Source organism: Aythya fuligula, chromosome 11, assembly GCF_009819795.1.
Source record: "Aythya fuligula isolate bAytFul2 chromosome 11, bAytFul2.pri, whole genome shotgun sequence".
NCBI classification, from domain to species: domain Eukaryota; kingdom Metazoa; phylum Chordata; class Aves; order Anseriformes; family Anatidae; genus Aythya; species Aythya fuligula.
In genome coordinates, this window is record NC_045569.1 from 14,798,686 (window position 1) to 14,816,914 (window position 18,229).

Sequence of the window (18,229 nt, forward strand, 5' to 3'; positions counted from 1 at the left end):
ACCCCAGCGCCTCCAGGATTCCGGGGACCGAGGCCAGCTCAGCAGCGCTGCCGCCCCTCATCCCCACGCACCCCCGCAGCGCCCCCCAGAGCGGGCGGGCTTTAGGACCCACCCTGCAGCCTCCCTCCCTCCCCCCGCCCCTCCCCGCCATGCTCTCCCCTCATTGGCCGCGCCCCCGCCCTTCCACCCTCCCCTTCCCCACCCCACCGCTCACGAGGCCCCGCCCTCCGATGACGTCACGGGAAGGACGCCGCCTGATTGGCTGCGGGCGCGGCGGCGGCCCCGCCCCCGGGCCGCACGGTTCCGCGGGGGCGCGGGGGCGCGCGGGCGGGGGCGGGAGGAGGAGGAGGAGGAGGAGGAGGAGGAGGAGGAGGAAGGCTGCGGGGCAGCGCGGCCACGCGTGGGCCGGGAGCGGCCCCGGGGTGTCGGCCTGGCCCCGGGCTGTCCGCTCACCCTAGGGCTGCGGGACGCCGGGAGAGGCGGTGAGCTGAGCCGCGGGAGCGCGCGTGGGCTCGGAGGCGTGCGGGTAGGGGATGGGGGGAAGCAAAAAGACCCCAAAAAGACCCCAAATAGACCCAAAAGCCTCAAACTGGCATCAGGGTCTCGAGTGGGGAGCCGCGGGGCGCCGCTTTCCCTGCGGGCATCGCCGTGGGGCTCCGCGGGGCTGCAGTGCCCCCACCCCGCGCTGCCCCGCAGCTCCCCGGCACCCCAAAAAGGGGTTTGGGGCGGGTTTGGGGCGGGTTCCGCGGTGCTGTGCCCCGCTCCATCCCATCCCCGCTGCGTTGGGGGCGTTAGGGCAGCGCTGGGGGCTCCTGGAGGCGTTCTGCCCGCAGCCTCCCTGCCCCAAACCGTCCCCACCAACAGCCCGGACCGCGGTCACCCTACAGATGGTCACCCTACAAATACCCTATAAACACTCACCCCGAGTCCCAGCACAGCGAGCATCGCTGTAACTTTCTACACTGCAACTTTCATCCCTCCGCTGCCTTACAACAATTTTTCATTCGTTTTTCTCCCACCCGCTGTGTGTGTGTGGTTGGTGCCTGCTGCTGGCCAGCCCCTGCCCGTAACCCCACTGTGCTCCCCATCCCTGCTCAGGTCCCATACCGGTGTCCCACATCTCCGAGGGCTCAGGCACCGCTTATTTCCCCTCCCCACCTCTTCGTGCCCCTCTTTAGGGATGTGGGACCTTTTCTAGGGCCTCGCCGATTGCCGTGCCCTCCTTGCTGTTTCCTATCAAATCTGACCCCAAATCATCTTTTTGTCTCTTCTGTGTCCTCGTCCACCTGCTGGGCCTTATCTCCGTGATAAGGACGCGCCTGGGGAAGAGGCAGAGGTGAAGGTTTGCGAAGGGAAGGTGTGGGCGCAGGGCTCCCGGGACTAAAACCGGAGGGGAATTTGCTGCAGAAGCAAATCGGGAGCGCCTCGAGGTAGACAGGAGGCTGTAAACAACCTCAGCGTTGGGGAACCCAAACTTCCTGCCCCTTTTTTTGTCCTTTTTCTCCGGTCTGTGGCAATTGCGGTGCCAGGTCCTCCTGCCTCATCATGAAATGTGTCCCATGGTAGGTCCCCACGCTGCGTTTGGGGCAGGCGTGGGTAATGCAGGCGGTGTGACCGGGCTCCTGATGTGGTTTGGGAGAGGCGATGAGGCCAGCTGGGAACCTTTGGACGGCAGGAGGGAGGCAGATGAAATTTGTGAGGGCAGGCAGCTTGGGAACAGGGCGATGCTGTCTGACACCTCCAAATGTGTTAAAATGAAGATGAGGTGGTGCACGAGGTGGTCCCTCCAGGGCTGGAGCAGTGCTGGGCATGGCCTCGTAGGGGCAGGGGCAGGAAGGGAGCGTGTGGCTGTCAGTCTGGATGTATTAACGGGTGAGTTACGGTACCTGTTTTGTCCTACAGTGGTAACCACAGTCTGCAGGAGCTCAGGTCCTCCTCCTTCGCAGCCAGGCTTTACGCAGTGTTAGGAGGTAGGCGAGTGAAGTAGGGAGGGCAGGATGGGGCCAGCTGTGAAGGTGGCAGAGGCTAGCAATGTATTTGGGGAGTGATGGGGTGAGGACAGAGTGTGTGGGGCAGCTCTGGGGAGGTGGGCACGGGGTTGTGGAGTGGGGAAATGAGCACAGGGTGTTGGGCACAGGGTGGTTGAGCAGGGAGGTGGGCACAAGGTGGTGGAGCAGGGACTGCAGAGCTGTCCTGGGACATCTGCAGTGGGCACTGGGGGCCTGTGGAAGGAGTGTGTGGGGAGCAGTAGTGTCAGCAGGTGAAGCGAGGAGTAGCCGTGCTCCAGTCTTCTATCGACTGCAGGAAATGAAGCTGGGGTTGCATAAAACGCTGGCTGCAGGAGCGCAGCCAGGATGCATTGAGCTTTAACGAGTCGCCCCGAGTGCCTGAGCTGACCTTTAGCCACCATCACGTCAGCCTTTCTTTATCGACTTCATATCCCCGCAGTGACCATTAGCATCACTTCAGCCAGAGGGGGCTGCTCAGTCTTCCCCCTGTCACTCGAGCCTGGGAATGCTGCTTGTCCTGTAGCTGCTGCCTGCTTGCTGGCCATCAGACTTTGCAGAGACTACCAGTTTTAAATGACAGCCTGCCAGATTGTGGTGAGGCAAGTTTATTACTGTAGCAGGCTGCCAGTCCTTCTGGTTTGCCTGTGATGCACGCACAGATGCCTGGGACAGCCTGGCTGGCTGCAGCGCTCCCATTCAGCTCCGGGATGTGGAAGCTGAGTATGGGGTTGGATGCTGTTCGTACTGAAATTAAAACATCAGAGATGGGTGTCACCTTTGTTCCTTCTGTCCAGAGCCAGAGGGCGATGAGCAATGTCCTGTCTTGCAGCCTCACACCCTTGAGTATCTGTCAGTGGTTTGCAAGCCGGCTTTGTGCCCACCAGCATCAGCAGCTGATCAGTTACGTGAGGGTCTCCCATCTCCGTGGCATCGCGTGGCGTATTGAGCTCCAGCCAGAGCTGCAGGTGAACTCCTGCACCCTGAACCTGGCTGCTGCACCGAGATCTGCCTGGCGGAGGAGCAGGGAAGACGAAACAAACAGCAGGTTACCTGGCTGGGCACAGAACCCAGATCCTGCCCTGGCAGCGGGGAGACAGACCTGCTTGGTGTGAGGGTAGGTGGCGTGGCCTCCGGTTCCTCTGGCTGGCTGAGCCAGCAGCATTGCCAGGCTCGGCGCTGGGAGCTGGGCACAGCCTGCAGAGAGGGTGGGAGGCTGCTGGGGACGTGCTCCCTGCAGTCAGCAGCTCCAGTGGTTGTTCTGGCATTAATTTGGCACGCACCACATCTCATCCTATAAACTCTCCCTGGGAAGTGGCATGTGGTTCTGCTTGCCTGTGTCTGAAGTACTGAAGGCCTTTTCCCTGTGCAGCGCATGGGCAAGCTGCCTTGCTTGAAAAGGGGCTTTCTCCTGCTCACATGGGGCTGGGGTAGATGCTGCAATCAAGTTGATTGTCTCCATTTTGGAGCCTTTTTGGGGCATAATATGGGAGACGGGACTGAAAACTTGCCTCCTCTGCAGCCCTGCATTCATTTTGCGAAACGACTGTGATTGATCTAGCAGAAGGGAATTCATTCACCAGCAGAGCTGGAGGGCAGGCGGGGAGGACAAAACCCCACAGCAGCCTCTGAAATGAATCACGGGCTCTGAAAGGATCCACTGGGGTTAAGGCGTAGCAATGAAAAGCTATTGTCTGGAGCCTGAACTGTGGCTAAAAGCATTATTTATCCCGATTTGGATAGTGGTTGTAGGAGGGTGTGGTGTTCCCAGGGACTGCAAAGCCAGTGAGCTTAGTGGTGAACATGAACTTTATTTGATTGCCTCACAGGTAGCTTAAGAAGATTTATGGAGTAACTCAGTTGTGGAGTAGCAAGTCCAATACCTGGTTTGCAAATAAAACTGCATCTGTTGCGCATAAAGCAAGTTTCCTACACGTATTTTTATTTTGATTGGAATTTGATCTCCCTGGGCTCTTGATAGTTTGTCTCTTGTAGGTTTTGGGCATTGCTGCCCCTTTCACCGGTGCTTTTGCAGGATAGAACAAGAACCTCACTAATTGGTCCAGCTTGCAAGTACTGGCTTTGATTTCTATGGGAAGTGGCATTCAGTAGATTCTTGTGGTGACTTTGGGCTCAGAGTGGAGCATAAGTTTAAAGGGAGAGATGGTGAGTGGGGAACGGGATACGAAACGGCGATGGACAGACCGAGTTTCTGAGTTCGGATTTGCTTTAGTAAGCATGCTGACGTTCAGATACGTGCCCGGACCTTCTCCAGACAATCTGATCTCCTGGAGCCTACAGAATTGGCCTTGGAAAACCTCCCAGTTTCTGCCTGAGCCAACAGAAGGAGCCTTTCACATGGTCTCTCTGTTTTCTGTCTAGGATGCGCGGGCCAGACTAGAAAGTGAGAAAATGAGAAGAAATGATAAAGAGGCCTCCCATTCTCCAAGGCTGGGGCAGGATCTGAAATCCTGCTTTTGGGGGCTGGGACGTGGATAACTATCTTTCCTTTGCGGATATGATGAAACAACGAGAGTTTGTCAGGGAGGCCAAATCCAGCTTTGCTGCCCCTGATTCACAGCAGGGTTACGTTGCCTGAATTCCAGGGTGAGAAATCACGGTCGCATCTTTGCTGCGTTAGTCATCCTGCAGAGGAGAACCAATTTGACTGACACGGGCAAACCACGAAATTCGCAGGCGTTGCTGGAGACGAAGCCTCCTTTATTAGAGAGCAGAGCCTGCACGCAAGCACCGCCGAGGTGAGGACAGAGCAGAGGAGGCTTCCCGGAGGAGATGCGGGGAAGCTCCTTGGCTGCCCACCTGGCTGCAGCCCAGGCGCCGCGCTCCCCGAGCACAGCATTACGCTAAATGCCAGCTGCTATTTTTATTCCTTTCATCTCAAGCCCTCTTTGCAGAGGGGCATTATTAGCATCGAGCATTTCTAGCAGCTCCGAGCTCTATACCTGATAGGCCACCGTGTTTTGCAGGGACATGAAACGCATCTGGAAAAGCTCTTCAGATTTGTTCCTTCCCCTTTCTCATTTCCTACCTCCGTTCCCCGCTTATCTTTTCATTTCTTCTGTGTTTGTTTTTTTTTTTTTTTTTTCTGCTTTTGAAACTCAAGCTGTGTCCCTGAGTACGTGATGAAAGCCTGCATGTGTTGGAGTCTCCTTCTCCTCAAACATTTTGACAGAGCCTCCACCCAGCGATTGCTTTCCGTGCTTCTGAAACACGGCTGGACTGGGGGGTGTGTTCGGCAGTGCATTGCCACACCGCTCTTTGTCCTAAGCAGCTTTGCAAGGAGCTCTCCCCCACCAAGATGAAACCGCAGGCGGCTTCTTACATTTCTAGGTTGCAACTCCTAGAGTAAAAAAGGGGAATCAGCTCTCCTGCAGCAGTAATTTTGTCCTGAGCTGGAGCTGAGCAGCAGGCGTTGCAGTTCATGAAGGCATTGGAAATGCACCAATATTCAGAACAAGAGAATGAGCAACTTACTAGTAAGTCAAGAATTTATCTCCCTGCTTATAGAGAGAAGTGGAACTTTGTCTGAATTTGAGATGGCATTTCACCCCAGAGGGCTGACATTGTGAAATCGGAGGGGAAAAAATGAATCTTAAGGCTGCCACCCTGCAAAATCAGCCACAACACCCATGGCTCATTAAGGAGAGTGCAAGCCGGTGTCATATTGATTTATTGTATGTGCAGGCAGCCAAACTTCCTCTCTACTCCTGCACAATCTCCAGATCTGTGAAGTCACCTGGATGGGTGAAAGAGTAAGGCTCAGATCACAAGGATATTGAAAGTCCTGTTGTGTGATGGTGTGTTTGTGGCGTGTCCCAGCCTGGTGCCCATGGAGGGGTGATGGCTCCTGTCCTGGTTGCTCTGAATTCAGAGTATCTGCTGGCAGCCGTGTGGCCGGAAAAATGAAAGCAGCCAAAATGAGCTTGAGTAAATCAAAAAGGAAATGATGAAAGCTCTGATCTCAAATTTGCACGGGTAGCATTTAAATCCTACTGCAAGTCCCCAGCACAGCGTGCACACCAGCTCGTGCTAAATCCCAGCACTCTGAAGAAACGGAGCCTCGTAGCAAGGAGGCAGCTCTCCAGCCTCTGCCGCTGCCCAGGGAGTTTCTTCCAAGTCTCCTGAAGGGAGCCAGCTGGGAACTCTACTGCTTATTTATTTACTTATTTACTGCTTTAAATAGTTCATGGTTGAGCAAGGCAAAAAGGAAATGTGTTCTGCCTGCTGCTTCTCTGAAAGTCTGCTCGGCAAACAAAAAGCCAGCCTCGGTTCATGGGATTTGGGCTCTTTGTTGGTGTTTAGCCAACCTTTACGGTCCTGAGACTGTAGTTCTCCCCTTCTAAGCAGAAATGATTCTTGAATCCCCGAAGTCCCTCTGGGGACTTATTCTTTCTCAAATATTGTCTGTTTAAAGGGAAGCAGCATCTCAGCTGGGTGACTTGGGAAGAGATGCAGCCCCTGCACAGCTGCTGGTCCAGCCCAGATGGAGAACCGAGTCAGCTCACAAGGTGCAGACAGCTTGGCCAAAGCAGCTGGGGTTCCCCTGCTGATAGGGAAATGAAGCGGAGATTTGTGGCACTCTGCTGGTTTAGGATGGAGGGTGGAACCCCAAGCCTGGCTAAATATAGGTCGTATATCAGTAGTGCTCCTGGGCTCTCTTCTTGTATGCAGATCTTCTGTGGTTGGAAACCAGGAGCTGAGACAGCTTGGAAGTATCCAATTTCTAAGTGCTGCTTGGATTTTTCAAGAGATAAGAGTGTTTCCCAAGGATCTCCTCAGTTACCAGCACCAGCTCCTCGACACGGTGACCCACCAGCCTCAGGGACGGCCGCCTGCTGCTGCAGAGGTTTGCAGGAGGCAAGAAGTGCTCGGGCAGAACTGTGCCCATTGCTTGAGCAGGGACTTTGGCCAGCTCTGAGGTTTTGTTTTCCCACCGTGTTTTCTTTGCCAGCTTTGTCCTGTCCAGAGGCTGCTGGGGATATTTTCTCCAGCATTTTCTTCCTGAGCTGAGGTCAGAAGGGTCTTTTCTCCCTGATCCAGCTCCTACCCTCCTTCTGGGTTGCTGTCTACCCCGTGTGGGAAGGATTTCCAAAGCGCCCTTATCTTGCTCTGCTGGAAAAAATCCTGGCTTTCCTGTATCTGCCGTACAAAAGCTTCATACAGCCAGGGGAATATTATAGCCAGCAGACAGCATTGGATAGCTGTCAAAAACCTGATGCCCTGCTGCCCTCCTCCCCGCGGGAGAAGGGTTATCATCTGCCTGTGCATGCAATAAGATCCTCTAAAAGGCTTCACAGTGAATATTTGGTATATAATATTTATTATATTTATTCTTTGAGATATTCCTCGTCCTGAGCAGTTCTGGTTTTTCTCTTTAGTTCAGTGGCAGGGTAAGGGAAATGAGGAGTGCAGGAGGGGCTAAATTCTGCTCTGCACGTGTCATGGATCCAGCCTGCTCATCACGGCAGGGAAATGTTGCTCAAATTGCAGTATGCTTGTGTGCATCACGAAAAGCAGAGAAGATCCTTTTAGTGCCACTGGATTTGGAAAAAACCCTCCAGCTGAACTGCGTGCCTGCAGTTTCTGTTCACCTGATAGGTGTGGAATGGTGCCAGGTTCCCTGTAGACTGCAAGATGCACTGGGGTGTGCTTGTATGGGGGAAGGACTAATAGCTACCACTTTCCTGCTTCTGCCCAGATACGGTAGGATTCAAAAAGTAGGTGCTTTGCATTGTTTGCCCTCAAAACAACTTCGTTTTGAAAGCTGCTGAAAAAATAGGAGCAAGCCTTGCTGGTGAGATGGCCGCACACCTGAGCTGGGAGGCTGCTTGCGTGGCGGTTTGTTGGTGACCAGTGGCAGCCAGTGCCACCACTCAGCTCCAGCAGAGGCCAACTGGAGCGGCTGTACTGGGGACCAGTTGGTGCTTGCACTGGGACACGGTGACATGAAGAGCAGTCCTAATGGGGACCGGCCTGCAACCCAACAACTTCTGCCCTATTCATTACCCATTGGTTAGAAATATTTCATTACCCTGGGCAAGATGTTAAATGCTAGGTGCTTGAAGGTTGGATGGTTGTTGTTTGAGTTTTTTTTTAAATATATATATATAATCACAGCAGCTCTGCTGCAGCTTTTATACCGACATTTCTCTCTCCCAAACGACCTGCTGCTTCCATTCTGTCTAGTGGCTTTTCTAATCTGAGCGTCAGAATAAAAATGGGGCTGCCTTCCCGTAATCTTTTTGTTTGTTTCCGTAGCCGTCCTGTATAAATTGCTTAATTTTTCTGCGGATAAGCAAATCAAAGGTTAACGTTGAATACGTGACCCGAGCTGTGAGCAGAGGAAGCAGGAGTGATGGCGGGGTGGTTTCTGAGGTGCTAGGAGTAGGAGCCTAAATCAATAGCTTTTAGCAGCCTCATAAATGTTTCATTTGTATTCCTCAGTCCAGCGTTGCAGAGCTTTGATGCAGGAATCCGTACAGCCTCTTAAATCAGCGTTGTCCCTGGGCTGGGTGTGGGTGCTGGACACCATTTCCTCGGGATGCGCTTCGGAGTGCTCCTGGGCTGCTCGGTGACGGCGTTTTCCTTCCTGTCGGGGCCTTTTCCTTCCTGTTTTGGAGCCCCGATTGCGCACAGCCTCCCATCACAAATGAGACGAGCTCAGCAGCCCCAGCTCCAAACCGCAGGGGTTTTGGTGAGGGATGTGCACCAGCACAGCATAGATATCCCCAGCAATGCTGCTGCCCTGCCATTAGGAGCTGTAGCTGCTCAGATAAGCACTTGTTTCTGCCCCAGTTGGCATGGAGAAGCCTTTTTCCCTGGGCTCTAACACAGCCCTGAGGAATGAGCGAGGTCTCAGGGACCTCAATAATTCACAGTGGCTGGGGGAGAAAGAGAGACACCCGCAAACGCTTGTCCAATACAGGCTCCGGAGGACCATGGGGTGGGTATGAAAGGCGTGAGCAGAGCGTGATTCAAGCCCTTATCTGGCCATCAGCCCCTGCTTGAGGTCATCCGTGGGCGGGTGGTGTCTCGGCGGGGTCGGTGTCGCAAGCCTCCAGCATCCCCGTGGGGCTCAGCACCCTGTCTGCCCTGAGTCCCTGCGCTGACAGCCGACGGGTGCCAGGGCTCACGTCTCACCCCGAGCCTGCCTAGTGGCATTTTGGGCATCTCCACGGGATCCTGCAGATGGGGAAGGCAGCCTGTGAGCTTGCAGAGGAGAAAGACCCTTTAAAACTTCAGGTTTGCAAAGGAGAAAGGTTTAGATGCCCCCAAAAAAGCACCCTGCCAGCTCTGCGTGTGCCAAATTACTGATTCCTAAAGAATCAGGTGAATGGGGAGGGATGGATGGCGTGGGGTTTCAGCCCTCGTGTCTCCAGCCTGCAAAGCAGAACGTGGATGGTTTGGGGAAGATGTGTTAGGCAAGGGAATTAAAAAAAACATTTTGGGGTAAGAGGGGAGAATCATCTGAGCTGGGTACTGTTTCTCAGCAACCCCTTTTTCCTGAGGATGATGCCCACTTGTCCCCAGCATGCAGCTACTGCTCGTGGCTGTGTGTCTGCCTCGTGCCAGCAGGACCCCAACCTCCTGTGCACCTGAACAGACGTGCTGAAACGCTACCAGGAAGGGTCTGACCCCACCGAGCTCTGTGACTTGTCCCTGTCTTTAGCCCAAACTGCCTTTTTTAGCCAGGGAGAGCTTCTTTGAATGCAGCACGAATGCCATCTGCTGTAGTGCCTGCCCTGGCTTCGCTCTACCTGCTGTCACGGCAGGGCCCAGCGAGCTGCTCCGGTGTGCTCGGCGGTGTTGAATGAGCCGAGGCTTTCTGGCTGCTGTGCCGTGTCTGGCAGCTTGGCTCAGGTGCTTTGTGCATTTCACAGTCACATTTCCCTCCCCTCAGCGCATCTTTGTGCATCAAGCTTGGAAAAAATCACACTCCTCATTTACATCTCAGGCTTTTTCTTTTTTTTTTTTTTTCACTCATTTTTCAAACCTCAGGACAGTTGTGCTATCAACTTCAGTGCTGACTTTCTGCCCTACGAGAGGACTGTGTGCATTATCTGTCTGCCTACTTCAGTTACATAGGGCAAAAAATTGGGCTGGCTAAAATATTTTACAGTGAGCGACTTGAATTCTGTCATCACTACCAACTTGATTGGTCCGAAGGCTTTTTCTTCCATAGGCATGGAGCACTTAAATGAAATAGTAGCTTATAAAAGCGTTGTGTTTCCTTCTCCCTGTCTGTTAAAAACCATAAATTAGCCGTCTCTTTTATCCTTCTCTGTGATGTGAATATGTACAGAAAATGTTGGAAGTCACGAGAATGTCTCGTGAGTTTTATCAACAAAAACTGCAATGAAAGGCTTTGGTAGAGGTGGTTCAGAACTTTGGGCTGGTGCCGGTAGCTTGATATTCCACAAATAAAACCAGTAGCAATTGCCTTTCCTAAAGCTGCAATAATCTTCATGGAAATCAGAAGCCAAACCTGATTTGTGCCGAGCCAAGAACAGGCTGGTGCCCTTTACCCTGGATAGACTGCTCTCCTAATGCTGTTTTCGAAGGAAAAATACTCTTCTGCGGTTTGCCAATCCCCTGGAGGGGCCATTGAGACAATTTACCCTCGAGTTTGGGTTCTGATTGCTTCACTTTGCTGCTCTGTTGCTGAAACCAAGGAGCAGACTTCCCCCCTCACGCCCCTGCCTTTCCTTGTACAGCCTGAGTCACGTTGCAGGAGGGTGCTGGAGGTGCCGGGTACCCGCTGGTGCTTCGTGTCTGAGGTCCTCTGACGGTGTAGCAGGGCTGGAGAGCAAATGTGTGTAAAAATGGGTGTGTAAAAAAAAAGAATAATCCTTTCTCTGCTCGTCTCTCCGCAGGCTGTCGAGCTGCCACCATGTCAGTCAGCGTCCACGAGAACCGTAAATCCCGGACGAGCACCGGCTCCATGAACATCTTGCTCTTCCACAAAGCTTCCCACCCGGACTGCGTGCTGTCCCACCTGAACACCCTGCGGAAGCACTGCATGTTCACCGACGTCACCCTGTGGGCAGGGAACCGCTCGTTCCCCTGCCATCGGGCGGTGCTGGCCGCCTCCAGCAGGTACTTCGAAGCCATGTTCAGCAACGGGCTGCGCGAGAGCCTGGACGACACGGTGAATTTCCACGACAGCCTCCATCCCGAGGTGCTGGAGCTGCTGCTGGACTTCGCTTATTCCTCGCGGATCATCATCAACGAGGAAAACGCCGAGTCCCTCCTGGAGGCTGGGGACATGCTGCAGTTCCACGACGTCCGAGACGCAGCAGCCGAGTTCCTGGAGAAGAACCTCTACCCTTCCAACTGCCTGGGCATGATGCTGCTCTCGGACGCCCATCAGTGCCGCCGACTCTACGAGCTCTCCTGGAGGATGTGCCTGGTCAACTTCGAGACCGTTCACAAGAGCGAGGACTTCAACAACCTTTCCAAGGACACTCTGCTGGACCTCATCTCCAGCGACGAGCTGGAAATTGAGGATGAGGAGAAGGTCTTTAAGGCTGTCCTCCAGTGGGTGAAATACGATCTAGATGAGCGGAAGGCTTATCTTCCAGAGCTGCTGAGGAACGTTCGCCTGGCCTTGCTTCCTTCTGAATGCCTCAAGGAGGCCTTGGCTTGTGAGGACCTGATCATGGTGGATGAAAGGAACAAGCTTGTCTTGGACGAAGCCATTCAGTGCAAGAAGAAGATCCTCCAGAACGACGGCGTTGTCACCAGTCCCTGCGCCAGGCCCCGCAAAGCCGGCCACACCTTGCTGATCCTGGGAGGGCAGACCTTCATGTGCGACAAGATCTACCAAGTGGATCAAAAAGCGAAGGAAATTATCCCCAAAGCAGACCTGCCGAGCCCGCGGAAAGAGTTCAGCGCCTGCGCCATTGGCTGCAAAGTGTACATCACTGGTGGCAGGGGCTCGGAGAACGGGGTCTCCAAAGACGTGTGGGTGTACGACACTGTCCACGAGGAATGGTCCAAAGCCGCCCCCATGCTGATAGCTCGCTTTGGGCACGGCTCCGCTGAACTGGAAAACTGCCTCTACGTGGTTGGGGGGCACACGGCAGTGGCCGGGGTCTTCCCTGCGTCGCCCTCGGTGTCCTTGAAGCAAGTGGAGAAGTACGATCCCACGGCCAACAAGTGGATGATGGTGGCTCCGCTGAGAGACGGGGTGAGCAACGCGGCGGTGGTGAGCGCCAGGCTGAAGCTTTTCGTCTTCGGCGGCACCAGCATCCACCGGGACATGGTGTCCAAGGTGCAGTGCTACGATCCGCTCGAGAACCGGTGGACGATCAAAGCGGAGTGCCCGCAGCCCTGGCGTTACACGGCCGCCGCCGTCCTGGGCAGCCAGATTTTCATCATGGGGGGGGACACGGAGTTCACGGCCGCGTCCGCCTACCGCTTCGACTGCGAGACGGACCAGTGGACGCGCATCGGGGACATGACCGCCAAGCGCATGTCCTGCCACGCCTTGGCCTCGGGGAATAAACTCTACGTGGTGGGGGGCTACTTCGGGACTCAGAGGTGCAAAACGCTGGACTGCTACGACCCCATGTCGGACACGTGGAACTGTATCACAACGGTGCCTTACTCGCTCATCCCCACGGCTTTCGTCAGCACCTGGAAGCACTTGCCGTCATGAGGGGCAGGGCTCGGGGGCTCGTAGCCAGGAGTTCAGTAAGGTAAGGGTCTCCTCTAAGACTGAAACTTGCTCTTTTGCCTCAAATGCATCTCCACACACCGCACACAAGCCACAGGTTCCAGTTCACTCGCTTTTTAATGAGAAAGGCACATTAAAGGCGGGAGGGACATCACACCAAAAAAGAAAAATAAATTCCACGGTGCTGAAAAATAAACTCCATCGTTTCAAGGTGGTCTCATCCACGCCTGCTGTCGTGGATATGACCATAGAATACGTCCTGTCCCCATGTGGTTGAGGGGGTTACAGTTCCTAAAGGCACTTAAATTTGAGACCTGGAATACAGTAGGGCAACACATGCTTCAGAAGAAGTCTCAGTGGTTTAATACTGGTATCTGGGTGGTTGGTTTGGAGCTGCTGAATATGTAGGCAAGTGACCCCTAGGATGCTGGAGAGTCCCAAGTCTCTTTTTATGTTCTGTATTTACATTTCAGTGGGTAGCAGAAGCTTAGAAGCCTCAGTGCATTTGATGGTCCCGGTGTTTATTTAATATCCAAGCTGTTGCTTGTTACATCAGAACTTCTGAGACTTGTGTGTGAGACCTGAGTGGGAGGGAAGGGGGTTTGGAACCAGCAGAAGAACGTGTTTATCGGTGTGTTGGGCTGTGTGGGAATGAGAAGGTTGGTGGAAGCTCCTGGTGTCCTGTGTGGTTCTGGTTCTCACGTGCCCAGAAGTAGTGTTGGCACTGCTGGCAGAGGGCAGCTGCTTCCTCCTCACCTCCCCAGCGTGATGTTTGGTCACCGTTCTGCTCACCAGTTCTCCTCCAGCGAGCTCTGCACATCATCACTGATCTGTGCCGAGATGTAGCTGGAGGAGAAGGCCACAAGCTCTCTCGCCTTGCATTGTGGAAGCAGAGGTGTCGGTGCTCTCCTTGTCCTCTCTCCAGCAAGTCTGTAACACCTCTGCTAGCTCTGCCTGCACGTTTCACTCTGCAGCCTCCCGGCTGGGAAACCCTCGCCTCCGGGGAAAGGATTGATGAGCTTAAAGTTTTATTGGGAGATGGGACCATGGGGAGGGAAATTCTTCTGTATCTTCATCAAAATCCACTTAACAGAGCAGGGAGTGCTGCCCAGTGCCTCTAACACCCTCTTACTTCCCCGCTTTGCACTCGGTGTACCTGGGAATCACCCAGTGGGTGAATTACTGCAGTGCTCAGGCATTTCCTCACGATCTCTGGATGCCAGCCGGGAACCAAAGAGGAGCTCCTGGCACCTCTACCAGGCGTTTGCCCAACGTGACCTCCTGCTTGTCTCAGGTAGAAAAGCACCCAGGGCATTATTCTGGCCTTTGATTTGCAAAAGGCTGGACTTTAACCTGGGCTGGACCACAGTGGCAAGAGTGGGAAGGGTTAAAAGGAGATTTCTGAGCACTTTCACAGCGCTGGAAGATAATGGCCTTTCCAAATTCTCCTCCTCAGGCGTTGCCTAGCATCTGTCACAGTGGCTCAGTAATCTAATTAACTGCCACTCAGCTATTAAATATTGCAGCCAGCAGTGTGAGGACTCCATCGTTTTCAGTGCGGGTCAATGGGGCCCCCCTTTAAGAGCTGTCCTAGAGCTGAAAATTAATTTTCTCTGGTAGCAGATGCGTTTGAATATTAAAGCTCCACACCAGCCACACCGCTGGCAATAGGAATGGGGAAGGGTTTGAGGTGAGAGTTGGTTCTTCAGCCACCGAAGAAAGATCAGTCCCCCAAAACACAGAGCTTTGATGTTTTCTCTCCTGCCTTTTTCCTCCATGCTGTATTGGGATTGCTCAGACCTAATAAAGATCTTTGGGGGGTTATGTGATATTTTTCACTGTATGCTGGAGCCTGGCACAAGCACAAGGGAATTAGAAACTGTAATATGCCAACCTACAAATAAAGCTGGTGAAAAGTCACTGTGTAAGGGTTTTGTGTGCTTTCCTGGCTTCATTTCCACTCATTGCTTAAAAGAAGAATTTGAAACGTACATGAGTGAGATTTTTTTCCAGAGAGTACATTTTTTTACTTATTTTTAACATGAATAGCTGGGATAGCTGGCTACAGGGTCCTGCGGCTCCTCCATCACCCCCCAGTGCATGAGGCAGGGGGTTGCTGTCTTGCAGCTCCCACAGCACCAGTGTTGGTGCCGTGATGGACACTTTGCTCCCTATAGGGTTTCCTTTCCAGAGCAGATGCCCAAAGGCAGGGTGGCCAGCACCTTCCCTGCTGGTTTCTCCTGGTGCCGATGCTCTTTGGGAGCAGGCAGCCCCTGCTCATCATATGGGGAATGCTCCTCAGCTGGGCAATCGTCTGGTAGGAAGTAGTATTTTGTGCATTGGGCCAAAACCAAAACCAAAATCTCACCTATAAACCTGCGAGGTTGCTTTCACACCAGCCCCAAGACCCAAATAACACATCCTTGAAAAACATCGATGTTAAAGCACGGAGCCTGCTTTTAATTTAAAGCATAAAACTGCTCAGCTGGAACTGTTTCTCCCAGGGCTTGGCCTCCAAACCTCCCCAGCTGGAGCTGAGGCCAGCCTCACACGGAGCTCCTGGTGCCCCTGCCCCGTGACATGGATGTCGTAGTGCCAGGGCTGGGGCACGATGAGGGGCACACAGCCTGGAAGCCTGCCCACGGCCACGAAGCTGCTGTGAAACGGTGGAGCTGGTGCTGCCGGGGGGCTTTCTGGTGGGACCTGCTCGTACGTTGCCTCTCTGCCCTGGGTGGAGGCAGAAAGTTGGGCTAACGGTGGGGTTAAACTCGGGATGAGGTAGCTGCAGTGCTCCCCCAGGGATGGCGGCTAAGGCAGTGAATCGCTGCAAAGGGGAAACAAAATAAAGACACTGCTACTACAACGCCCCGTGTTCTTAAATACAAGTGAAACCCAGCCAGGAGCTCTGCCCCACTCGGCTCTTGGGTCTTGCAATTTTGGGGAGAACCTGGCCCACCAAGCTGCGGGCTCTCATGCTCTGGGGCGAGCAGCTTCCCTTTCACCCGCACACCTGCACGCTCCCCTGCACGCCCACGGGACCAGCTCCCGGGCTCTGATTCCTGGGGCACATCCCAGAGCCGAGAGCCGTTGCCGTGCCCCGTGGAGGCCTGGATCCGGTACTGGCACCCCAAAACCTCCCGCCTGCCCTGGGCAGAGGCGGCAGCACTGAGCGGCGGAGGCTGCAGCCAGGCGCTGGTTTTCTTCTGGCACCGAAAAGCTGAACTTTGGCCCCAAAGTGCCCGTGAGGGTTTCGGCAGCCTGCCAGGCCCAGTGCTATATTCTGGTACTGCCAGGCTGCGGTCACACTAAGCGTCGGATCTGTTCAATGACTCTTTTCCTGATTATTTAATTACGGCGGAGATAACAAGCCTTTTACAAGCACGGGTTTGGCTTCCCTTCTGCATGGAGCTGGGGCAGCTCTCGCCATGTAAGAAGCCGCGGGTTTTTGGGGCCGTGCATCACCCCCGGCCACGTCCAGCTCGCCGCTGGTCACCTCGCCCTGCACAAGCCCCGGGTGCCTGCAGCAGCACTCAGAGTAGCTGAAAAACCTCTGGAAAAACCTCCCTGCTCCTAACCCGCTTGCTAGGTGCTAGAAACCTGTCTGTTGTTGCCGGAACAAAGTCGCAGCCGGTTTCTGTCATGGCTCCCAGGGAAAGGCATTTGCATGAGCCCAAGAGCGAGGCAGGAGGAGCAGGGAGGGCAGCGCTGCTGCCGGGCGGGCGGCTGGTTGTCTCCCGAGCCAGTTTATCAGGCAGCGTTGGAAGGGAGTGGCTGGCCCGGGGAGGAAAGGCAATGAAAATCAGGCTTTTCCTAACCCTGGGCAGATGGAAACATGTGCAGTCTGCACTCGGTCCCAGACTGCGGTAATCAACCCCTTGGAAGCAGCAGGCGTAGGGATGGTTTTGGAGGAACCGGTGGAAAAAGAAAAAAAAAGCAAAACAAAAAAGCTTTTTTTTTGGTTTGCTTTTTCTGTTCATGCTCATGGCCCTAAACACACTGACTGCTCCCCCCCCGCCCCTCTCTCTGCAGTCAGGGGAGGACACCAGGAGCTGCCAGCATGCAAAACCCTTTCTCCATGTATCCCAGAGCCTGCGACGTGGCGATTAATGACCTTTCTCTTTCCCTCCCCAGATACCGGCATCACATCCACGGCCCCTTCCTCGCTGCTGGAGCCGGCACAGCCACCGAGTCCCCTCCTGTCCCCCTGCACAGGACACCAAGGAGCCTCTCACATCCTTCCCTGGTATCTCAGGGGACACAAAGGACCGGGCTGTCGCTGCCAGGCTGGGCACAAGGGACACGGGGGGCATGGGGAGGGCGGCTGGTGGATGCTGGTGGCCCGATGTGAGCGGGGAGATGAGGATGTGCACCGGGCTGCGTCCCCCGGGGCACCCTCAGGTGCTTTATGTTACTCGGTCATGGGGGGGTTAAGAGATTTATTTTTGATTTTTGTAGGCAGTGAGCTTGCTGTTGGTGCTCCCTGCTGTTTGGGTGACGTGGAGGCGATTTTTTTTATAAGGAAAAGGGGCTGGGAAAGGGGGGCCAAGGGAAGGGCTGAGCCCAGTAGAGAGCACCTTGCTCCCCCCAGCCGTGCCAAGCCCAGCCGAAACATCACAGCGTGGGAGCTCTGCAGTGCCGGGTGCCTTGGCGAAACGAGGCAGGTGCCTCTGGTTTTGCTTTGTGGAGCTTTTTGGTGTTTTTATTCCCCTCCTTCCTCGCCGTGGGCCGGGGGCCAGGCAGCTCCCCGCGCACAGCTGCCGGTGCGCGCGCCGCCGCTCTGCCAGCGTGCCAAAACTGCGGCACCGCGGCGAGATGCCCCGGCGGATAAAGCCTGCTGCCTGCTCTGAGCAGCTCTCTGAGATTCCCCTCCGTGCTCTCCCACTCTCCAAACAGCGTGTGGGTGAGGGTAATTAGCAAACGAGCAGGAACAGAGGCTGGCTGCGTGGCTGGGTACACTCGGGGCCTTCGGAGGCCTCTTGCCTCTTTTATCCTCAAAGGGAGAGCAGAGGGAAGGAGCAGCACAGGGCGCATGAGGGGTGGGTTGGGGAGGGAACCCCTTCTCCCACACATCCCAGATGGACATTTGGGTGCTCCCTGGGGTCAGCTGCGGGGTTTCTGGCCATCCACGGGGGCACACGGCTCTGGGCTGGCCTCATTCAGCTGTGTCCTGCAGTGGGTACCCGGGGCTTGCCTTTCTCCCCGTCATTCGGCAGCACTGTATCCTGGCCAGCGGGATGATGCAACGCACTGAAAGCCCTTGTGTGCTTCGAACAACAAAGCCTTTGAGGAGCTGCAAGCGCCCTTTGCTGCCGGGAAGAGCCCTCTGGGTGCACAGCCCTTCTACACTGCTCTAAATGACACTTATTTACATTTTGTAGGTTTTTTTTTTTTTCCTTTTTTTTCTTTTTTTTTTTCCTCCAGCTGCCTGCGAACTTTAATAAAAATGATGATCTGGGAAACCATTTGTGCCTTTTTCACAGGAGTCCTCTCTTCATTCCTAAGCGAGTTGGAGTTCGGTCTAATA

At 54.5% G+C, this 18,229-nt stretch overlaps 1 protein-coding gene across 4 annotated transcripts; it reads left to right on the plus strand.

Moving 5' to 3' along the window:
• Positions 1 to 388: 388 nt before the first annotated feature.
• Positions 389 to 18,087, plus strand: KLHL25 (kelch like family member 25). Of its 4 annotated transcripts, none has more exons than XM_032194924.1 (3): positions 389 to 482; positions 10,901 to 12,727; positions 16,837 to 18,087. In XM_032194924.1, exon 2 carries the CDS (start codon positions 10,918 to 10,920, stop codon positions 12,685 to 12,687), a length of 1,770 nt encoding a protein of 589 aa, XP_032050815.1. In that variant the 5' UTR covers positions 389 to 482; positions 10,901 to 10,917; the 3' UTR covers positions 12,688 to 12,727; positions 16,837 to 18,087. The 4 variants fall into 4 exon arrangements, with proteins under 4 accessions (XP_032050815.1, XP_032050816.1, XP_032050813.1 ...); XM_032194925.1 differs by lacking the exon at positions 16,837 to 18,087 and adding an exon at positions 13,179 to 14,625; XM_032194922.1 differs by lacking the exon at positions 16,837 to 18,087 and having other exon boundaries at positions 10,901 to 14,625.
• Positions 18,088 to 18,229: the final 142 nt, after the last annotated feature.